General features: G+C 36.6%; 1 protein-coding gene across 1 annotated transcript in view; it reads right to left on the bottom strand.

Moving 5' to 3' along the window:
• The window catches only part of SENP5 (SUMO specific peptidase 5), a 38,935-nt gene extending 22,169 nt beyond the window's left edge, over positions 1–16,766 (bottom strand). Inside the window, exons 1-4 of the mRNA XM_053711858.1 lie at positions 16,462–16,766; positions 12,704–14,184; positions 6,949–7,054; positions 5,185–5,332 (exon numbers count right to left, since the gene is read on the bottom strand). Of these exons, the coding sequence (XP_053567833.1) occupies positions 5,185–5,332; positions 6,949–7,054; positions 12,704–14,153 (1,704 nt within the window). The 5' untranslated portion in view covers positions 14,154–14,184; positions 16,462–16,766. The remainder of the gene's footprint in view (positions 1–5,184; positions 5,333–6,948; positions 7,055–12,703; positions 14,185–16,461) is intronic.
• Positions 16,767–20,573: the final 3,807 nt, after the last annotated feature.

Raw genomic sequence — 20,573 nt, 5'->3', positions numbered from 1 at the left:
CTCATGAGTCGCAAACTTCACTGATGAGATGCTCAGCTTTTTTATAAGATGTTTCACACACAATGCACTATACAAAGTCAGCTTTGCAAGCACTGATTATCGATTGCTTTAGTGCTTGCAAAAGGATTTGCATACTTAAAGTGACAGTAAAGTCAAAATTAAACTTTCATGATTCAGATAGAGCAGCAATTTTAAACAACTTTCCAATTTACTTCTATTATCAAATGTGCTTTGTCTCTTGGTATCTTTTACTGAATAGTAAATCTAGGTAGGCTCATGAAAGCTCAGGAGTGTGCACATGTATTCAATGGTAGCAGTGTTGTTATCAATAAAATTCTTATTTAAATACATATTTGGTTAAAATTATTTTGTGAATCAGGACAAGTAGATTGTCACGAAGGGCAAGTAGATTGTCACGAGGGACAAGTAGATTGGGCTCCTGCTTTAGACCCTCAGCAATATATGGAGGCACAGCATTGTGGAAATTACAGTCTCAGATAATAAGAAATACATAAAACTACAAAAAAAAACCTTGTTTTGCGGCAGAATGCAAGCAGCTTGCAGTCATTAGCGATAGCCAAAGCTTTCAGTCTTGAAGTTTCTAAATCAATCATTAAAGCCCAATAAAACTAGATCTAAAAAAATGCTACATTTATTTATCTATCAAGAACACATTTTAACTCCACTGTTGAAGATTAAAAGAATGTTTATTTTGAACAGTCTTCTAGTTTCACTTATTAAGACTGAACTAAAAGAAAGGTTTAGAGTTATGTATACGGGTATACCATCATGCATTACATTAACTGGCTACAAGAAATTGATGTTTTAAGGGAATTTACTTTTACACAGCTACATTTGTTTGCTTCAGTCTGCATAATACTATAGGAATAGTGTATTGGTTTTGCTGTTGAGCTAGGATATCTCCAAAAACACATATATACATACACACACACAAACAAACATACAAACACATATACACACACACACACAAAACACGGAAGGGGGCTGCACTCTCAAACCGGACCAGGTACACATCCCATGACCCTGCAACATGCACAGCCCTGGGTGCACAATAGCACTCTCAGGAAGCTGCACTGTCCCCAGAGTCACAGGCAGTTAACCCTAGACAGGTCTGGGTGCAAGGTCCAAAAGGAAAATTACAAAACAAATTAATACAGCACACAGAGAAAGTCCAGCACTCACAAGCTCTCAGCTAAGATTAAAAGCAAAAATGGAAGCGTTAGTTACCGCATCTGGCCAAATGGGATAAGCCCATGTCAAGGTCTCTTCCAAAACTTTTGTCCCTAAACAGCTTTTAATCTTAGCTGAGAGGTTGTGAGTGCTGGACTTAATATATATACACACACACACACACATATATATACACACATACATATATATATATATATATATATATATATACACACACACACACATATATACACATATACACACACAAACACACATACACATATATACACACATACACACACAAATGTGAGGATAATTAGGAACAAGATCAAGATGTAAATATGAATCACAAATAGCAAAACCATATGGCAAGACCACAATATATAAAACAAAGATCCAAGGCTACAGAACATACACCTCATTTTTAATATAAAATAAATCCCCTTAAAGTTTCAAAAACTATAAAAGGTAATTTCCACTGCTAACATATAGCGACCACTCTTGGACCACTGAAAGTATAATAAAAAGGATCATATGAAAGGGAAAGAATATAAGGGCCACTTTATAACCCGTTACAGAGCATTATATATAGAATATATCAAAATATTCGGTCACTCTTAGACCCCTAAAAATGGTAAAAACTATGCAATGTGAAATAAAGAGAGAACAATTAAAATACAGTATATGGGAGGATTAATAGCTAACCCATAGGTACATAAATACATCAGGAAGAAAAAGAAAAAAAAAAAGTTAACCCAAATGTTTTGGGCATTTAAAACTTAGACCTGATCAAAAGGTGGAAGTAGAAAAGGGGACAAATATAAAGGGTCACTCTTGGACCTTGCATATACACATATTAAAGGGACACTGAACCCAAAAATTGTCTTTCATGATTCAAATAGAGCATGCAATTTTAAGAAACTTTCTAATTTACTCCTATTATAAAATGTTCTTCATTCTCTTGGTATGTTTATTTGAAAAGCAAGAATGTAAGTTTAGATGCCGGCCTATTTTTGGTGAACAACCTGGATTGTCCTTGCTGATTGGACAGCACCAATAAATAAGTGCTGTCTATGGTACTGAACCAAAAATGTGCTGGCTCCTTAGCTGAGATGCCTTCTTTTTCAAATAAAGATAGCAAGAGAATGAAGAAAAAATGATAATAGAAGTAAATTAGAAAGTTGCTTAAAGTTACATGCTCTATCTGAATCATGAAAGAAAAAAAAAATTGGGTTCAGTGTCCCTTTAAAGGGACACTAAACCCAGGAAAAAAGTACTCTCTAATTGCCATATCAATATATTTGCTATTGTTTTGTAATTTACATTGCGTTGCTTATGTTTACCCATTATGAAAATCCGATTCCGAAAATTTATTGAATTCCAAACCCAACGACGGCCAATAACTTATCCTGCAATCGAGTTATAACCCAGGTTATCAAGATGGTGGATTCTTGCCGATATGCGCATGCGCAAAACCCCCTACTCATCATATCATACTTCACTGCAACTAAACCTGCAGTAATGAGATAAGGAGCAGTGAAACAGTATACAGTTTCTATTGCTAACAAGCTGTATTCAGCGAGAACAGGACAAACTATGTAATGGATTGTCCTGTTCAGAGCGCTTGCGTTATTCCCGTATCGGATATGCGCATGCACGGAACGGCGGATAGAAATGCGCATGCACATTGTGACGACATGGTCATTTAATGACATGCACAAATTCAGAATAGTATTTGAAAGTTATCTGTATAGTGCACAGCCCATTTTTGAGGGTTGGATAATATAACGTCATCACAGAAAATAAAAATTAGCTTTTATAAATGTTCAGAAACTTTGTTGGACAGTATAAATAGGTATGTGAAGATATAAAAACGTGTAGGATATGATATTGATGGTCAGTTGATGCAACAAAAACGAAAGTTTTGGAATTCTTTAACTAAATAAAAACTAAACATGTAACCCCTTGGGACATAGAAAATATACATAAATGGTGTATATTAAAACTATCTCATGATTCAAACACTTGTTAAGTGGGATCTGCATTCTCAAAGTTAGAAATATAAGTTACAGGGGAATAGAGAAATACACTTTTCATACGCATATTAACTCACTTAAATGACAACCCACCATGTATAAGTCTCTATATTCCGACACACTAGAGATTAAGAGCCCACTTAAAAATAATAAACTATGTGCCATCAACTATTATGGGAATGAACTTTAGTTCTAAATTTTAACATATACATGAAGAGTCTAAACTGTTATAGCTTACTAGAGTGATAACCAAATATCCATATTAATTAACTTAAATAACTACAATATAATGATTAGATAGTACTTTCATATCTCAGAAAATATAAGTGTATGAGAAAAACAAATCTCTTAAAAGTGATGGTAAATCCCAACGTTTGTGAAACGTTAGGATTTACCCTTGGAACAAATTAAGAGGACTTTCAGTCATGAATTATAAAATACTTCATGCTGAAAGTATTTTGTTTGAAGCGTTCGCCGCACTGAGATCCTCAAGCAGCCCATGGCAGAACGCTATTTTGCTGTGAGGCGAGGTTTCCACCTCTTAGCAAATAGCCGTCCAGGCCAACTTGCGCCAAGCCAGATAGCCCACACGGCTATTGGCTAAAAGGTGAAAATGTTACTGCCAAACTTAGAAGTGTGTTCTATGTCAGGGATCTCTCAATGGAATAATTGATTAAAGGCATAAACTAGTGAGACAACACAACCGTTTCACCTCATTGTATATTAAACAGATAAAACTGTAGAAATCAACATAAATAGTGTTTCACAGGTCTCATCCCAACCTAATACATCCAGCTAATATGTTGTCATAATTGGTTATGTCTGTAAGGAAACAATATATTATTTGCAAGAATTTTTTTTTTTAACCATTTTTAAGTTTTTTTGCAGCATTGAGCTTACATTATGTGCTCAGTGATGACTTTTGTATGCTGTCTTGTAAGAGGACAGGCAACACTGATGTGCTGAAGATAAAGATGCTAGTGCATTGGAAGGATGGAGAGGGTGATAAAGCACACACAGTCCCTAGAGCAATGGATTGTGGCGCATGCACAGAAAGACGACGCATGTTCGTATTACATGGCGACACACGACTGTCAGGGCCAGCAGTTCTCTCAAGCTTCAGAGCAGGACTATATCACCTTGTCAGACACAGGAAGAACCTAGGTTACAATGTGACAGTGCCAATGGCAATATACAGGTGCCAGTTTTTCCGACACTTTTCACTTGCTAGATTTATAAAGCAACAAATAATTAAAACATCCCCCATTTTTTAAAATTCCAATAGCAACAAATAGCAATGTTCTTCATATTTAAATAGTGTTTAATGTACATTTAAAATACTTAGTGTTACAATGTGATGGTTCTCATTCTGCAGACACACTGAACATTTGCCTCACTGCGTGCTTATAGCACATGCACAGTGACTGATGGGTAAATGCAGGTGCACAGTGGCAGAGACCTTTTTTTTACTGAAATATAACAGTTACTTAACTTCAGAAATGTCACAATCTGATTGTTTAAAGAAAAAGTTACAACACAAGAGTCAAATGGATAATCAAGTCTACCATATTTCCTTCTGAAGTGTCAATTTGATGAAATAATTCTTATGATGGCCTTTTGCATATCCTCTGTATTACTGTATCTGTCGCTACCACTTCTATTGAAAGTCTATTCTATTATTCAAACAACCTTCCTGTAAAGCTGTATTTCCACAAATAAATACTGACACTGCTGCCTTCCAGCTTGTGACTATTACCCCTTATTCCTGTGAACTGCCCAACTAAATTATTATTGTATTGAACATTTATTCAAACACTGCATTTGGGAATTTAACCACAAAATAAAAAAGTTAACATTATGAATGTTTTTTTCTTGTCAATACTATTTTACACTATTATTGATTCTAGAATCAGAAAAGATAAAATGTGCATTAATACAAAATATAATGCTTTTATACCTGATCATTCAGCCAATTATGTCCATCCAGGGTGGCAAGGTCGTCCATAACGAGCATGTGCTTATTATAGAAGACACGGAAATTGCACACAGGTGCTTTGGAATGCTTGGCTCTATACTTCATAATTTCCTTTGTAATGAAGGATGTCCTGGAACACACAAATAAGGTTTTAAAACATGACTAGAAAAGGCAGCACCACAGCAATGTCTTAAACCCTACAGTAACAAAAGGTAATACTTTTTTTAAACTTACAGAAATTATACTTTATTCATGGAAGCTTTTATAAGAAAATTTCAACTGAAAAAACATTACATATACATTATAAAGCCAGTTGGTAGGTTACAGTGAGTATTTAACAGATGGAGCTGCAAGAACTGACACTCCTGAGTAGAACACCGCAGGTGATTGGTAGTATCTTGCAACAGTCACTGCCGATTGGCTCTGTTTCCTACTCAGGGCCAGCAGTTCTCTCAAGCTTCAGAGCAAGACTATATATCTTTAACCCCTTTGCAAAGGTAAACATTCCAAATTCCTGTGTGAGTAGTGCAAAAATGACATGCTCTAAAACTCAAGCATTTTCCACTACAAAATCCATTTAAAGGGACAGTATACACTCATTTTCATATAACTGCATGTAATAGACACTACTATAAAGAACAAGATGCACAGATACTGATATAAAAATCCAGTATAAAACAGTTTAAAAACGTACTTAGAAGCTCTCAGTTTAGTTCTGTTTTAAAAGGTAGCTGTAAAGCCCACTGCAAGTGGGAAATAAGACACTTCCCCCTCCCCCTTCCTTTGCATATGAAAAGACCCTTTACACAAACAGGAGCAAGCTGGAGAAGGTAGCTGACGGTATTCACATAAAACTTTGGATCTTGGTTAGGAGTCTGAAAATCAGAGCAATGTTATTTAAAAATAAGCAAAACTATACATTAAAAAAAAACAAAAAAAAAACTTTATGGGCTATATAATCATGTACAAAACATTTATGCAAAGAAAAAATGTGTATAATGTCCCTTTAAAATGACATTAAACTACACATTTAATATCTACTTACATTGTTTAAAGGGGAATGAAACCCAAGGTTTTTTTTTTTTCTTTCATGACTCAGAGCATGCAATTTACTTCTATTGTCAAATTGATTTTGTTCTCAATGTACCTTTTGTTGAAAAGCAGGTATGGCAGCAGTTTCGCAAGAATACTGTGAACAATGTTATACATTTGCAAGTGTACTAGATAGCAGCAGCATTTCCTGTAATGTACCACTTCAAACAAAGCACACTACCTACTTAGGTATTCTCTTAAACAAAGAATACCAAGAGAACAAAATAAATTTGATAAAAGTAAAATGCAAACATTTAAAAATTGTATGTTACTATCTGAATCATGAAAGAATGACATGTTCATTTTCTATTATTCCTGCTTTTGCTGTAAAATACCTCTGAAAAGTGTGCTAATTTCACTTCTTGTAAAAGGCTGTTAGACCCTCCATGATACTTGTGCAATGCTTAATTGCCGATACGGGTTATGATTTTGTTTTAAAAATGTTAAGTAAATAAGTTACAACATAAAAATGGTACAGCAAAATAAATCAAGGAATCGTTACACATATATCCATTTAGGCTTCCTTAATGTAGTTATTTAAGATTTTCCTTACAATGCAAATAACTCAGATCTGAAATGAAAATCAAAATGAAGCATATAATGTTTTAAAGTCCAGGCTCTGACTCAAAAGTTAAAACTTCAAAATCTACAAACCTGCTGGAGAAGTCTTCGTTAAAGACCTCTTTTAAACGGGTAAGAACATCTCTTTCAGATAACGGAATTAAGCTTCCATATTTCTTTATAATGTCATTTAGAAGGCCTTTAAATGTGAAAATAAATAATAATGTTAACTGCACCATCATAAAACCATAAGCAGAAAATAAAAGTAGACAATTCATACTAGATCTTTTAAATGGAACTTAAAGAGACAGTAAATACATAAAGAACCTCCATGACAGACTTACCCTTTATGATGTCTTAGAGAGAGAGAGAGAGAGAGAGAGAGAGAGAGAGAGAGAGAGAGAAGTAGGTACTATTTAAAAGACATCTAGGGTAAGTATATTGATGTGGTTTCTTAATGTTTACTGCACCTTTAAGTAAGAATAAAACCGGTGAAACATTAAATATAGTGAAATTACAAGGGTAAATGTGAAAATGCTTTAGGTGGTTATCCAGCAAAAATTAAATGAATAAAGCAAAACACTTTTTTTGAAAACCTCGTTTATAACAAGTTCACCAACTATCCCCTGAGCCAATCTGTTACCAAACAATAACAATTTATTATCATAATCTCTGGGAAGATGTAGTAAATTATGCTGCCACTTAAGGCACCCTACACAAAAAAGCTTTTGATCCCTGCAACCTGTCGAGTGTTAGAGCTCTAAAAACTATAATACTATATTATTAGGCTAGGGAAATATTGCTTACTTGCATATCCATAGAAAATCAGTGGTCATCAATCCAAAGTCAGTATATTCCCATTAATGTAAGTAAAGATGGTCACATACAGTACATTCTAATTATATGTACATATCCTTGCAACTATGTTCATAATTACCAATATATAACCAATTCATGTAAGAGAATTATATAATCCACTACTTATGTGAGACTACATGGGAGATACAGTGTAGCAGTCTAATTCAGTTTAAAACTGAAGTAAAATCTGTTATATTAAAGTGAATGTAAATTTTGTTGCTAAAGTGCCCGGGAGCCGTGATTGGAGGATGACCTAGCCATTATTTCTGACATGGCTGGCGACGACCAGAGGAAGCTGGAGCTGCTGTCAAGTTTAAAAGGTAAGTTTTTTTCACAGCAGGAGTGAAATGTAAATTTTGATGAATTAAAGTGCCCGTTTTTAATCTAACTTTTAAAAACCGGGCACTTTAGCATCAAAATTTATATTCACTTTAAGTTAGTTATCGAATGGTCAAATTTCATGTATGGGAAAAGCTGTGCTGCACTCTAAACAGGGTAGAATTCCCCCTATCCTATACATTTATGAACACATTTTAAACAACTGTGTCTGCAGGTTAGCTGGAAAACAGCAGCCTGTTGTGTTATGCCTGTGTATATATACACATAGTATACAAAGACTTACATTTTATATAGATTGCTCAAAAATAAGGAGCAAAGGCATAATTTTGGATTCGCATTATTAGCATGTTTAAAATGAAAAGCATAAAGGGTGCCTCATAGTGCAGACTGTGTGGCAGATGTATAACAGCAATGTAAAAAATACCAAATGGGTAACTCACACTTTTACTTGGCACTATATAATGAATGGTGCGCATACAAGGCAAGCTGGTTATCACAGTCACCTGCTGACTGCACTCTGGTGAGCTCCTCCCAAATTCCGGTCTATCCCAAATCTTCTTGGCTTCAGGCAGGTTAGGACACCCCAGGGTATAACAGAGCAGCCAATCTTACGCATTTGTAACTGCTCAATCTATTCACATAACATCCTAGATTGATATACAGTAATCTAGGATATTACGCAAATAGATTGAGCAGTTACAATTGTATGCACTATTTATCATATAGTGCCAACTAAAAGTGAGAGTTACCCATTTGGGAATTTTTACACTGCTCTAATACAGCTGCCACACAGTCTGCACTATGAGGCAGCCTTTATGCTTTTCATTTTAGAATTCTTCTGGTGAATCATAACCTTTTGAAGAGGAGCCACCCTAGGGGACTGGCCCTCTATATTTGGAAGAACTGTGATATTTTAAATTATGTTTTATCACAGACTGAGAAATTTTAGATTTTCAGTTCTTACATATTGCGTTTGTGAGCTCTAGCACCCCCTGAAACTGTTTGCAAAGTTTTTACATCTGCCATGTTTGCACCTAAATAAATATGTATTTTAATAGTGGAGAAAATATAAACATACACTTCTTGCTAAAGATCATGTGCTTAAGATGCTCATGTCATCATATAAATAGCTCACCTGCTTAGGGTGACAAGACTTGCCATAAGAAACAAAACAAGAAACCACTGGGCTACTGGGGACAAATTTGAATAGAACATCCACAAATTATTTCAACCCAGTGTTATTCCCCTACAGATACAATTCTCAAAGATGAAAGCATTACTTTATAAAATATCATCCAGCAAACTGTATGACTTCTGATATAACAGCCCTCTCCTAGGGAATCTGGGGTGTGTCTTTTATTTGATAATACACATTTATATTATACACATACATACAACTATCTTATTCTTAAGCCACAAAGCATGATTGTTATTAAATGAATGTTAAATTCAAGGAGAGAGAAAACCCCTGACTAGTAAAGTTATGTTTCACCTCTATCTATAGACATATAAAAATAAGTCAGAGGTTTTAACAATCCCTAACGCTACACAGTGTGGCTTACAGGTTTTTACACCCAGAAAAAGATTCCTATATCTAAACTACAAAGCATACAAATATCTCCTCAAAATTCTCTACTATTCTCTCCATCAAAAGGTTTAAAAATGTTAACGGAGTCCAGTACAGTATACTGCTAATCAGTGGCATATGCACATATGCTGTGAGGGCATGTGCACCCATATTCAAACACACATCACCTCAGAGAGTAAGCAGTGGCTTGTATAACACAAAATAAGTATTTACAGACACAATACACACCACCGCCAGCTCTCTGAGCTTGAATATTGATACACAGGGACTCACAGCATATGTGCGTATGCTGATGAAAAAACCCAATAACTTTTTCTAGAAGCATTTATGCTAATGGAAATATATGGCAAAATGCTTCTATTTAAAACTGAATTGCACATTTCAATTTTGATCTCTCAATTCCTTTTAAGGATCATTATAGTCAAAACATTACAAAAAATGACATGCTCTAATTTTAAGACTGTTGGCCCTAGACTGCTGTGTGTTTAAACGGGCGTGAAATCCACATTTTTCTTTCATGATTTAGAAAGAGAATGCAATTTTAAACATCTTTCCAATTTACTTATATTATCTCATTTGCTTTATTCGCTTGATATTTGTTTTTTGTTTTTTTTTTAACTATAAAGGGACCTTTAACTACTTGCTGATTTACACCCCTTTAAAATAAATTTGCAAGGCCAATAGCTTATTTGTTGCAGGTATTTAAAGGGACAAGAAACCACAAAATTTAATTTCATGATTTGGATAGAACATACAATTTTAAACAACTTTCCAATTAACTTATATTGTCAAATTTGCTTCATACTCTTGCTATCCTTTGCTGAAGGAGCAGCATTGCACTACTGGCAGCTATCTGTACACACCTAGTTAGCCAATCACAAGAGACAAATGTGTGCAGGCAGCAATCAGCAGCTAGCTCCCACTAGTGTAGGATATGTGCGCATTCATTTTCAACAAGGGATACCAAGAGAACGAAGCACATTTGAAAATAGAAGTGAATTTAAAAGTGTCTTAAAATGACTTGCTCTAATCGAATCATGCAAGTTTAATTTTGACTTTCCTTTCCCTTTAAAAGGTCCTTTATTATAAGTGTCTAGGAAATCTAGAAAATTTTAATTAGTCTGAACATTTTTGTTTTCTACTAATAACCTAAAAGGGACATTATATTTAAAAATATTCTGTCACTTATATGAAAAAGCAGCATGCTGAAATGTTTCCCTTGGCCTGAAAAACTATGCAGTGAAAGCCAATAGTATTAGTTGTGTATTTCCTATACTTCCTAATACTCGGTAACTGAGAATGTATACAAAATACACACTAAAATTGTATTAGTTTTAATTTAAAATAGTTTTCATTTTGCATTTATTTCAGACAGGAAAAAAAAAATAAGTTGAACATTTTAATTGGTGCTCTTAAAAATAGATGACAGAAACATTTTGAATATAAAACCAGGACTGGAGTCATGGTGCAAAAAAAATCAACTCCCTTGGTTCAGAACCCCCCGATAAATATTCTAACCTGTGCTTTAACCATTTCATGGTAGGGTCATAATGTCTACACCGGAACAACGTTCCGATGTAGACAAATTAAAATCACGCAATCAAAAGATTTCAATTATGGGATCGGGTCAGGGGGGCGTCCCTATGATGCTAGGCGCGCCCTCCAGACTGCGATCAGATCCAGGAAGCGCTATTGGCTTCAGGACAGCCAAACGGCTATGACGTTGTATTCCGTCCTAACGGTGCTAAAGCCCAGCGCCGCTTGGACGGAATAACGTCATAACGGCGCTAAAAGGTTAGACACACATAATACAGTATTGATAACATTAATAAACATTTCAATAAATGCCATTTTTAAAGCCTTTAGTGCTTATGTGTCTGCTTTGTCAATGGGCATTTTTGTAGCCAGCCAATATCAGATATGGGAAGACTTTATGCTTCTGGAGGGTAATAGAAACACCAGAGCTGTCTGCAACACTTGTCTTGCATTCAGTGATAATGCAAGAGAGCGACGATAACGATTTGAGCTCACCCACCACAGACAAAGTGGATCCTGACACAACAAGGTTTACAAAAGCTGCAAACCATGTTGCTTTATAAACATTGAAGATTTCCATCCCTGACCTGACTCCTTGAAGCGAGTTGCCCCATGTGCATTAATAAAATACAAAATGGCCTAATCATACTCACCTCACGATATTCAGACTCGGATATAGACTTTGAATGCTTTAAAACTACAGTAGACAGGAAGTTTTTACAAAGCAAAATAATTATTAATCACTGCAAAAATGGCACACATGTATTTAATGTAACTCAGCAGTGTTTTCCCAAGGACTTTTTTAATGGGAGCACCACAAAGCTGATTTTACCAACAACATGGCTGAAATTTTACACACAATTAAGCTAAAATAAGCTAATATTAAACATTTTCAATGTTACTGCACAAATTATCATTAAATACATTTGTTAAATTATGCAATTAACTTGTGTGCTGGATACCAGAAAATTGTATAATATTAGAATGTATTCTAATGCACCCAGCCAACTACTTCATAATGCCACTCGGCAGGCATTTTCTGTGAAGAACACTTATCTATACAGTAATTTGACCATTAAAATGGACATGAAACCCAAATATTTTCTTTTGTGATTCAAAACAGGAGCATACAATTGTAAAAAAACTTTCCAATTTACTTATCTAATTTCCTTCTTTTATAAAAAAGCATACATAGATAGGTTCAGGAGCTGGGAGCTTGCTGATGATTGGTGGCAGCACATATGTGCCCCTTGTCATTGGCTTACTTCAGCTAGCTTCCAGTAGTGCATTGTTGCTCCTTCAATAAATGATACCAAAAGAATGAAGCAAAATGGATCATAGAAGTAAATTGAAAAGTTGATTAAAAGTTGTAGACTATCTGAATCATGGAAGAAAAATGTTGGATTTTGTGAACCGTTTAACTCTTGATATTTCCTCCTAAACAAAACGGTAAAAGAAAATATTTTCTTTGCAGAAAAAACACATGCCCACAATTAGTAATACCATTACTGCAAGTATTGTATGTACCACAAAGACATGATGCCAGCCGTTCATCAGAAACGGAGCTAATGATTTTCTGGCCATTCTTCACTCTCTCTTTTTCTGACGAATTCTGTGCCCCTTCTGCTGAGTGATGTTGTGGAGGGCTCTTACAGTAAGGGTGATCTAATAGCTTTGTGTTAAAGACATCAGCATTTGTTGATTCTTCTACATCCATGTGGCAGGTATCATCTCCATTTTCAACCAGATCCATGGGACATTCTGTGTTTTCACCCATGCATAACTGCACTTTGTCAGGAGCCAGCAACAATAATGCTTCAGCATCATTTTCTGCCTGTACACTCGTAACCTCCTGACATGATATGGAGATTTCCTTTTCTGGTAACAAAACACATATATCATCAGAAAATCTGTTCACTGTGTGATTCTCATTTATTTTCTTAGGGGCCGGAGCATTATTTTGCCACTGAATAGTTGCTTCATGATGCTGAGGCGGACTGTATTTTAATATTGGTTTGCTGGTTACAATGTCTGCAAGCTGACTCTCGACATTCTGCAGTTTAACAGTCTCATCCCTTAGGCAGTTGGTGGATGTACTTAGTTGTTTTGCACATAAAATTCCTGATGTATTGTTCATATCGGAAAGCCTACTTATATTTTGTATCGGTCTCTGAAGTTTTGACTTTAAATAAGAAGCTGCTTTGTTAATTTTGCCTCTCAGAGAATTTCTGCAGATGTTCTGAAACCAATGCCTTTTCTCTGCCAATTTAAAGCTTCTGTTGATTGTTCTTAGATTATGGGACTGTATTCTACCACAAGATGTAAACACAGAAAGTTTTTTATGCATCATAAATAAAGGTACCTTTCTGCTAGAAAACAAACTGTTTATTCTCTTAAAGCACAGACCACCAAAACATTTTTGCTTCAATAAATGAGAGGGTATTTTTCTATGGCTGTTAAAAATCACAAGCACACCTTTCCTTTCATTTGTACGTTTAGACAACTGAAGCTTTTCTTTTGTTTGTAAGACCGAAATGTTTTTATGATCAATACTGTATGTAACAGGATCATTGCTTAATACATCACTAGTGGTCTTCCACTTTTTCTTTCGATTGTCATCATGCTTTGTGGACTGTGAATTTCCTAATTCCTTGCTTTGAATAGAGGGCTTTAATGCAAAGTTTAAAATTGCTCTCCTTTTAAAGTTATGTTTTTTTAAGGATTTCTGTACGTTTTGTGGTATAGCAGTCAGTCTTGGGCATCTCTCTTTTCTATGAGTTGTGTTACTGCATTCTTTACTTTTACAAATGCCAACCTTATTCACTCTACCATTAAACTTAATCTGTCTCTGGCGTGAAAAGACAGGCCACCTTTTTTGGAAGAAACAGTACGTTTTAGATCCTCCAAATTGTGTCATCCATGGTTGTGACAGCAATAATCGACTTCTTTTACGATGTAATGCTTTTCTATGTTTCATTTTTCTGTAACATTCTGAACTTCAAAGTAACCTATAATAAAACAAAAATATATACAAAAGAGTACAGTCATTTTATTTAATTTCAGTGTTTCTTTCCTACCCTAATAAATATCAAACATTTTTTTTAAATTTAAAGGGACATAATACTCATATGCTAAATCACTTGAAACTGATGCAGTATAGCTGTAAAAAGCGGATAGGAAAATATCACCTGAGCATCTCTATGTAAAAAGGAAGATATTTTACCTCACAATTTCCTCAGCTCAGCAGAGTAAGTTCTATGTAAAAAGTTATACTCAGCTGCTGCTCAGCTGCAGGTAAAAAAAAAAAAATGAACAGTGCTGAGGTCATGAACTGTTTTACTGTGATCTTATAAGATTTTACTTAACTCTCACGAGATTTCATTGTAAACTTCCTGACACTGAATAGGGAAATAAGATGAGTGTGCACAAAAGCTTGCTCCTTCCGCTGTCCTGGGACAGACATACTGATTTGTTGCTTAGAAGTCCTTTACAATGGGATTTGGCTTCTGAGAAACTTGAGGTAAAATATCTTTCTTTTTTACATAGAGATGTTCAGGTGATATTTTCTAGTCAGCTTTTTACAGCTATACTGCATCACTTTCAAGTGTTTAAACATTTGGGTATTATGGCCCTTTAATACTATATATAGCAACATTTTTTTTTATAAAGGAACACAATTTTTAGGTTAAGAATTGTGTGTTGTAATCCAATCAACAACTCAAAAGAATATGCTATGCAACAAGCAATACATTTTTTTTTAATATTTTAGGTGTCAAACAATGAAACCTATATCAATGAATTTTGATCATAACTCCCCCTTCCAAAAGTCTAACAATACTATGCAAGGTTTAGAGAACATGTTTGGTTATGATACTTTAAATGAAGACATTGCAACAAACAGTACAAATGTTTAAAATGTTATACAAAGCAGTCAATTAAATTGATCAAAAGCACTATATATACACATAACTAAAGTATTTTAAACATACTGCAAGATGTTTTGAAATGTTGAACAACTCAATTCTTTATCAGTGTTATAGTGAAAACTGGAATCTAGAAACACTAAAATATTTATTCTGTTAAAGTGTGTGGAATATTAAATGCACCAGGCATCCTAACACTAAGATGAAGAGTTAGTGAAGCAAATATAAATTAGGGACTTTTACGCAACAAGTAAATTAAATATAGAATTTATAGAATACGCATTAAGAAATGGGAGCGTATAATTATATGGGAATAATTATCAGTTGATGTAATAGAGCAGTGATTCTGATCATAAAAGCTCCCTAAGGAGGCCATCAACAAGTTTTAGACTGTTACTGAAATTAGTTTAAAACAAAGTTTGGCATTGCACAGTATTTACCAAACACAGATACTGGGCATAAACTTTATACACAGTAAATAATAATTCTAATCTAAAACACTAAATGAACATAAAAATATTTAATATATGCATCAGAAATTAATAAATGCACTGCCTAAGATCTGCACACAAAATATCTAAAAAAAATCTAAAGACATTTAAATACTTTAAAAAAAAAAAAAATTAACATCTGCATTGCTTTGCAGCTTGGAGACACACCTCTTAAACTGACTCCTGAGTGATTTTTTTTTTATCTCCTTTGCTGCAACCAATTAGGTACAACTAAAAAATGAGCTCCTGCACTCATCAAGCAATCATGATATGCAGGAAGCTCATGGTTCTGAATTCCTCTTCTCTGGAGGATGTGGTAAATTACTTATTTACAGAAAAAGCATTCAAAATAAATAATGAAACTGGGACTTGTAAAGTTGTTTCACTACACATAAACCTTTTTATGGGGATTTCAATTTTGAGTTTTAAAGTTCCTTTAAGAAAATAAAGGAAAGTATGGTAATCTTAGAATATAAAGAAATATAGCTAGAGTCAGCTGTAAATTCGGCCTTCTGTGAAACTTGTATTTTGATGGCACTTATATTGTCATTAATATTTCTAAAGTGAAAAGGTCTTGTGAAGTTTACAAATAAGAAAATAATCAAAAACAAAAAATGGTTGAAAACTACTGCAAGTGTTTTAGAACGTGGGGAAAAATTTGAGCTTATGTGTAAATGTTTGCTAATGGTAAACCTAAAAGGCACTAAGAAATAGTGAAGATTTATTGTTATTAACCCTTGCTTGTTAAAACAAACAAACAAACACAAAAAAGAGATGTTGCGGTCAACAGGGAATCCGCAAAGTTTTTATACTGATACTGAGGGGTTTATACAAACACTTGTGCAGTCACATGCCTTACAATGTCAGATACCTGGCAAGGGCAGACACTGTGAGAGCTCCCGTGAAGAGCAGTTCTTAAGGCAATGCAGCAGGATACGCATTATGGCGGCTCAGAATGAATGTCCCCAAATAGTAAAGGCTAACAGCAGGCCGTGACATCACTAGCCAAAGAGCCCACGCGTTATACCGCCTTCTGAGCCTCGGTAAGCGGCACCCTAGTCTCAGCAGCCACCGTATGTACCTAAAAAACGGAGCCAATATAAAGAGCTTAATTATCGGCGACCAAGAGCCACTGCCTGTCTCCGAAAACAGCTCGACGCCTACAGTACGGATAGTCGTGAGGGACATACTGTGGAAACCAAAGCTTAGTCTGGACAAACCACGTGACCACTACAATTTACGGCCAGGATTGGATAAAGCAAAAGTAGGTGGGATTTATGACCACGTGGTAATATGGTCTTAACTCCTGAATCGCTGGTGTGAACAATGAGCACTGTATTATATCAAATATGTAACTTAATTTACCGTTCTAAATGATTTTTCTCAGGCATACGGCATTAATTTAATTCAAAAATTGGTTTAGGGGGTTCAGATGAGATCTACAATACTCTACTGTTTGTGTTTCTAGGTACAAAAACTGGGAGCCATAGTTTGGGGTGTAAAATCCTCAGCCTACATATTTTGTATTGATTTCTGCAGGTTTTTATACTTAACAGTTTACTGTACACAGAAATTTAAAGTGATGGTAAACTCTCACCTTTATGAAAACAGGTCCAGAATGTAAGTGATATTTTAGATGGAGTTAAATGAGTTGTAATGCTGGAGATGCGCTATAAATAGTTTTTAATACAGCACTGAAATTCAAATACCCCGTGCTTCAGTTGCCCATTAAAAAAGTCATTTTTTTGTGAGCTAATGGTTTGAACTGTTCTCTAATCAGCGCTCTAGCTACAACAAAAGTACCTAAAGGCGAGAGCTCACAATAAATATCTCTTCTGAAGTGGCGACGGAGCGCAAGGTATTTTACCTATATTAAAAGTAAGTTATATAGCGCATCTTCATTACAACTGATGAATGAAACTCATCTAAAACTTCACTATCATTCTGAATGTTTTTATAAATGGTAGAGTTTACCATCACTATAAAGTATGATTGCTGTATGGCTTAGCGGCAATTGTTCAATCAGCTCACAAAAAAATGACTTTTGAAGTAGGTGGCCGGAGTGCAGGGTATTAACATTTCATTTCTATATTAAAAAGTAAGTGTGATGATAGCAGGATGTGATGTCACTAGCTGGTGGGCGGGGCTTAGGTCCGGTGTCTGTGTCGCAGTTAGTTTAGTACAATCAACCTGTCTGGATGTGTATTGCTATGCTCTGTAATAAAATAGAGTTGTACCATCATTGCTGTGTCCTGCATATGTCCTGCATCTCATGACATGGTGTCAGAAGTTCTGGACTACGCTTCTGTTTCTGATGATGACGATGTCAAAGTTTACCCCACCTGAGCCTTTTGACTTTTCTCAGCCTGCAGCTTGGCCCACATGGCGTCAGCGGTTTCAGCGCTTCAGGATTGCATCCAAACTGAACAAGGAGAGTGGTGAAGTACAAGTTAATTCTCTTTTATACTCTATGGGGAAAGATGTAGAGCCAGTGTTCAATGCTTTTACTTTCCAAGAAGGGGAAGAAGTTAACTTTGATATAGTTATGGATAAACTCAGTGCCCACTTTGTGCCCAAAAGAAATGTGATTCATGAGAGAGCTTGTTTTCACAAACGTAATCAGCGTGTGGGAGAATCTGTGGAGTCATTTTTGCGCAGCCTGTATGAATTAGCTGAATTCTGTGAGTTTGGTGTTGCTAAAGAAGAGCAAATCAGAGACAGAATAGTTATTGGAATTGCAGATGCTGAAGTCTCCCTGAAGCTGCAGTTAGAGCCTGATTTAACATTAGACGGGGCTATTAGGATGGCCCGCCAGAGTGAACTGGTGAAAAAGCAAAGTGCTGATCTGAGGTCTGAGAGTATTGTGGATGAAGTGCAACAGTCTAGGAAAATTACTAGTGAAAGGCACAGTGTGAGCGGTAGATCTAAAGTACTGGAAAGGCCTAGAAGTGGATGGGCGCAACATGGCCGATGCACACGGTGCTACCGGGCTCATGATCAGAGTGCTATATGCCCGGCCAGAGATAAAAGATGCAGAAAATGTAACAGAATAGGCCATTTTGAAGTGGTGTGTAAAACTGAATACATTAAGGAGATGCAGGTGGACAGTGACCAGGAGGGTCAGGAAGTGTCTTTTGTGGGGTCTGTTGTGGAACGGACAAGCTCAGAGGAAGATTGGAAAGTTACCTTTACTGTAATGGGAGCCAATGTTGATTTTAAGATTGACACAGGAGCAGATATCACTGTAATGTCTTTTGCTGAATTTATGAGACTGCCTCGACAGCCCCAGCTGGCGAAGGTTACTACAAATGTTCATAGTCCTGGTGGCCGCATTGATTGTGTGGGGAAATTTCTTGCCAGCTGTGAGTACAAACAAAGGAAGTTCACCATGTGGGTGCATGTGATCCGAGGTCAGTGTGTTAACAGTTTATTGAGCAGAAAAGCAGCCTGTGACTTGGGCCTCGTGGCCAGAGTGAATGAGATCTCTGAAGATATGTTTGGCGAGTTGGGCCTACTGAGCTGCAAACCTGTCCGTATAGCACTTAAAAGTGACGCAGTCCCGTACAGTATTTCTACTCCTCGTAGAATTCCGTTCCCGCTCATGCCTCAAGTGGAGAAAGAGCTCATGCGCATGAAGTCTATGGGGGTTATTGAAGAGGTTGTTGAAGCAACTGATTGGTGTGCCCCCATCGTTCCAGTTGCAAAGAAAAACGGAAAGGTGCGCATCTGTGTGGACCTGAAAAGGTTGAATGAGGCAGTGAAGAGGGAGAGATTTGTGCTGCCGACACTGGAAGATATAGCCCCGAAGTTGGCTGGGGCGAAGTTCTTTTCCACATTAGACGCTTCTAGCGGCTTTTGGCAGATCCCCCTGGATCCAAAGTGCCGAAAACTGACTACCTTTATCACTCCGGTAGGTCGGTTCTGTTTCTGCAGACTTCCCTTTGGGATATCCTCCGCTCCTGAGATCTTTCAGAGGGAAATGAGTTCTCTCCTGAGTGGCCACGTGGGCACAGCAGTCGTCATGGACGACATTCTAGTGTATGGGTCTACAGTGGAGGAGCATGATCAGCGTTTGAGTTGTGTGCTGCAGGCTATCAAAGAGTCTGGGCTGAAGCTGAATAAAGAAAAATGTCATTTTAGGAAAACTGAATTATGCTACTTTGGGCATATCATCAACGGGGATGGCATCAAGCCGGACCCCGAGAAAATTCGGGCTATCGAACAGATGAAAAGCCCTTCTGATGTACATGAGCTGAGACAGATATTGGGCCTAGTAAATTACGTGGGCAAGTTTCTTCCAGATTTATCTACAGTTTTGCACCCTATCACAGAGTTGCTTAAGAAAGATGTTGCCTGGGTCTGGGGACCCTCACAAGAAAAAGCGTTCCTGCATGCTAAGTCCCTGCTGGGGTCTGCCCCAGTGCTGGGGTTCTACGACCCTTCAAAAAAGACTGTGGTTAGTGCTGATGCAAGCAGTTATGGGTTGGGGGCTGCACTCCTGCAGCTGAATGACAACAAACTACAGCCCATCGCCTACTGTTCCCGCACACTGACGGCTGCGGAGTCAAAATACGCTCAAATTGAGAAAGAGTGCCTGGCTGCAGTTTGGGCCTGTGAGCGCTTTCAGCGTTATCTAGTGGGTTTGGAGAAATTTAGTTTGGAAACTGACCACAAACCGCTAGTCCCTCTTATCAATTCTTATGACATCGACAAAACACCCTTGAGATGCCAGAGACTTTTAATGAGACTGCTCAGGTTCAATGTTCAGGCAGTGCATGTGCCGGGGAAGCAGCTGGTTGTGGCAGATACACTGTCCAGGCTCCCGCTGGCTGCTGCTGAAGAATCCTCTACAGAATCGGATGTAAAAGTGTATGTTGATTCAGTTCTGGCCTCTAAGTCCATTTCTTCAAGGAAACTGGAAGAGATAAAGAAAGAGACATATTTGGACACAGATCTGCAAGAAGTTATAAGGTACATAAGAGA

The sequence above is a fragment of the Bombina bombina genome, chromosome 4, assembly GCF_027579735.1.
Source record: "Bombina bombina isolate aBomBom1 chromosome 4, aBomBom1.pri, whole genome shotgun sequence".
Classification (NCBI taxonomy): Eukaryota; Metazoa; Chordata; class Amphibia; order Anura; family Bombinatoridae; genus Bombina; species Bombina bombina.
Note: the sequence above shows the minus strand (reverse complement) of the source record. Positions and strands in the feature narration are given on the sequence as shown.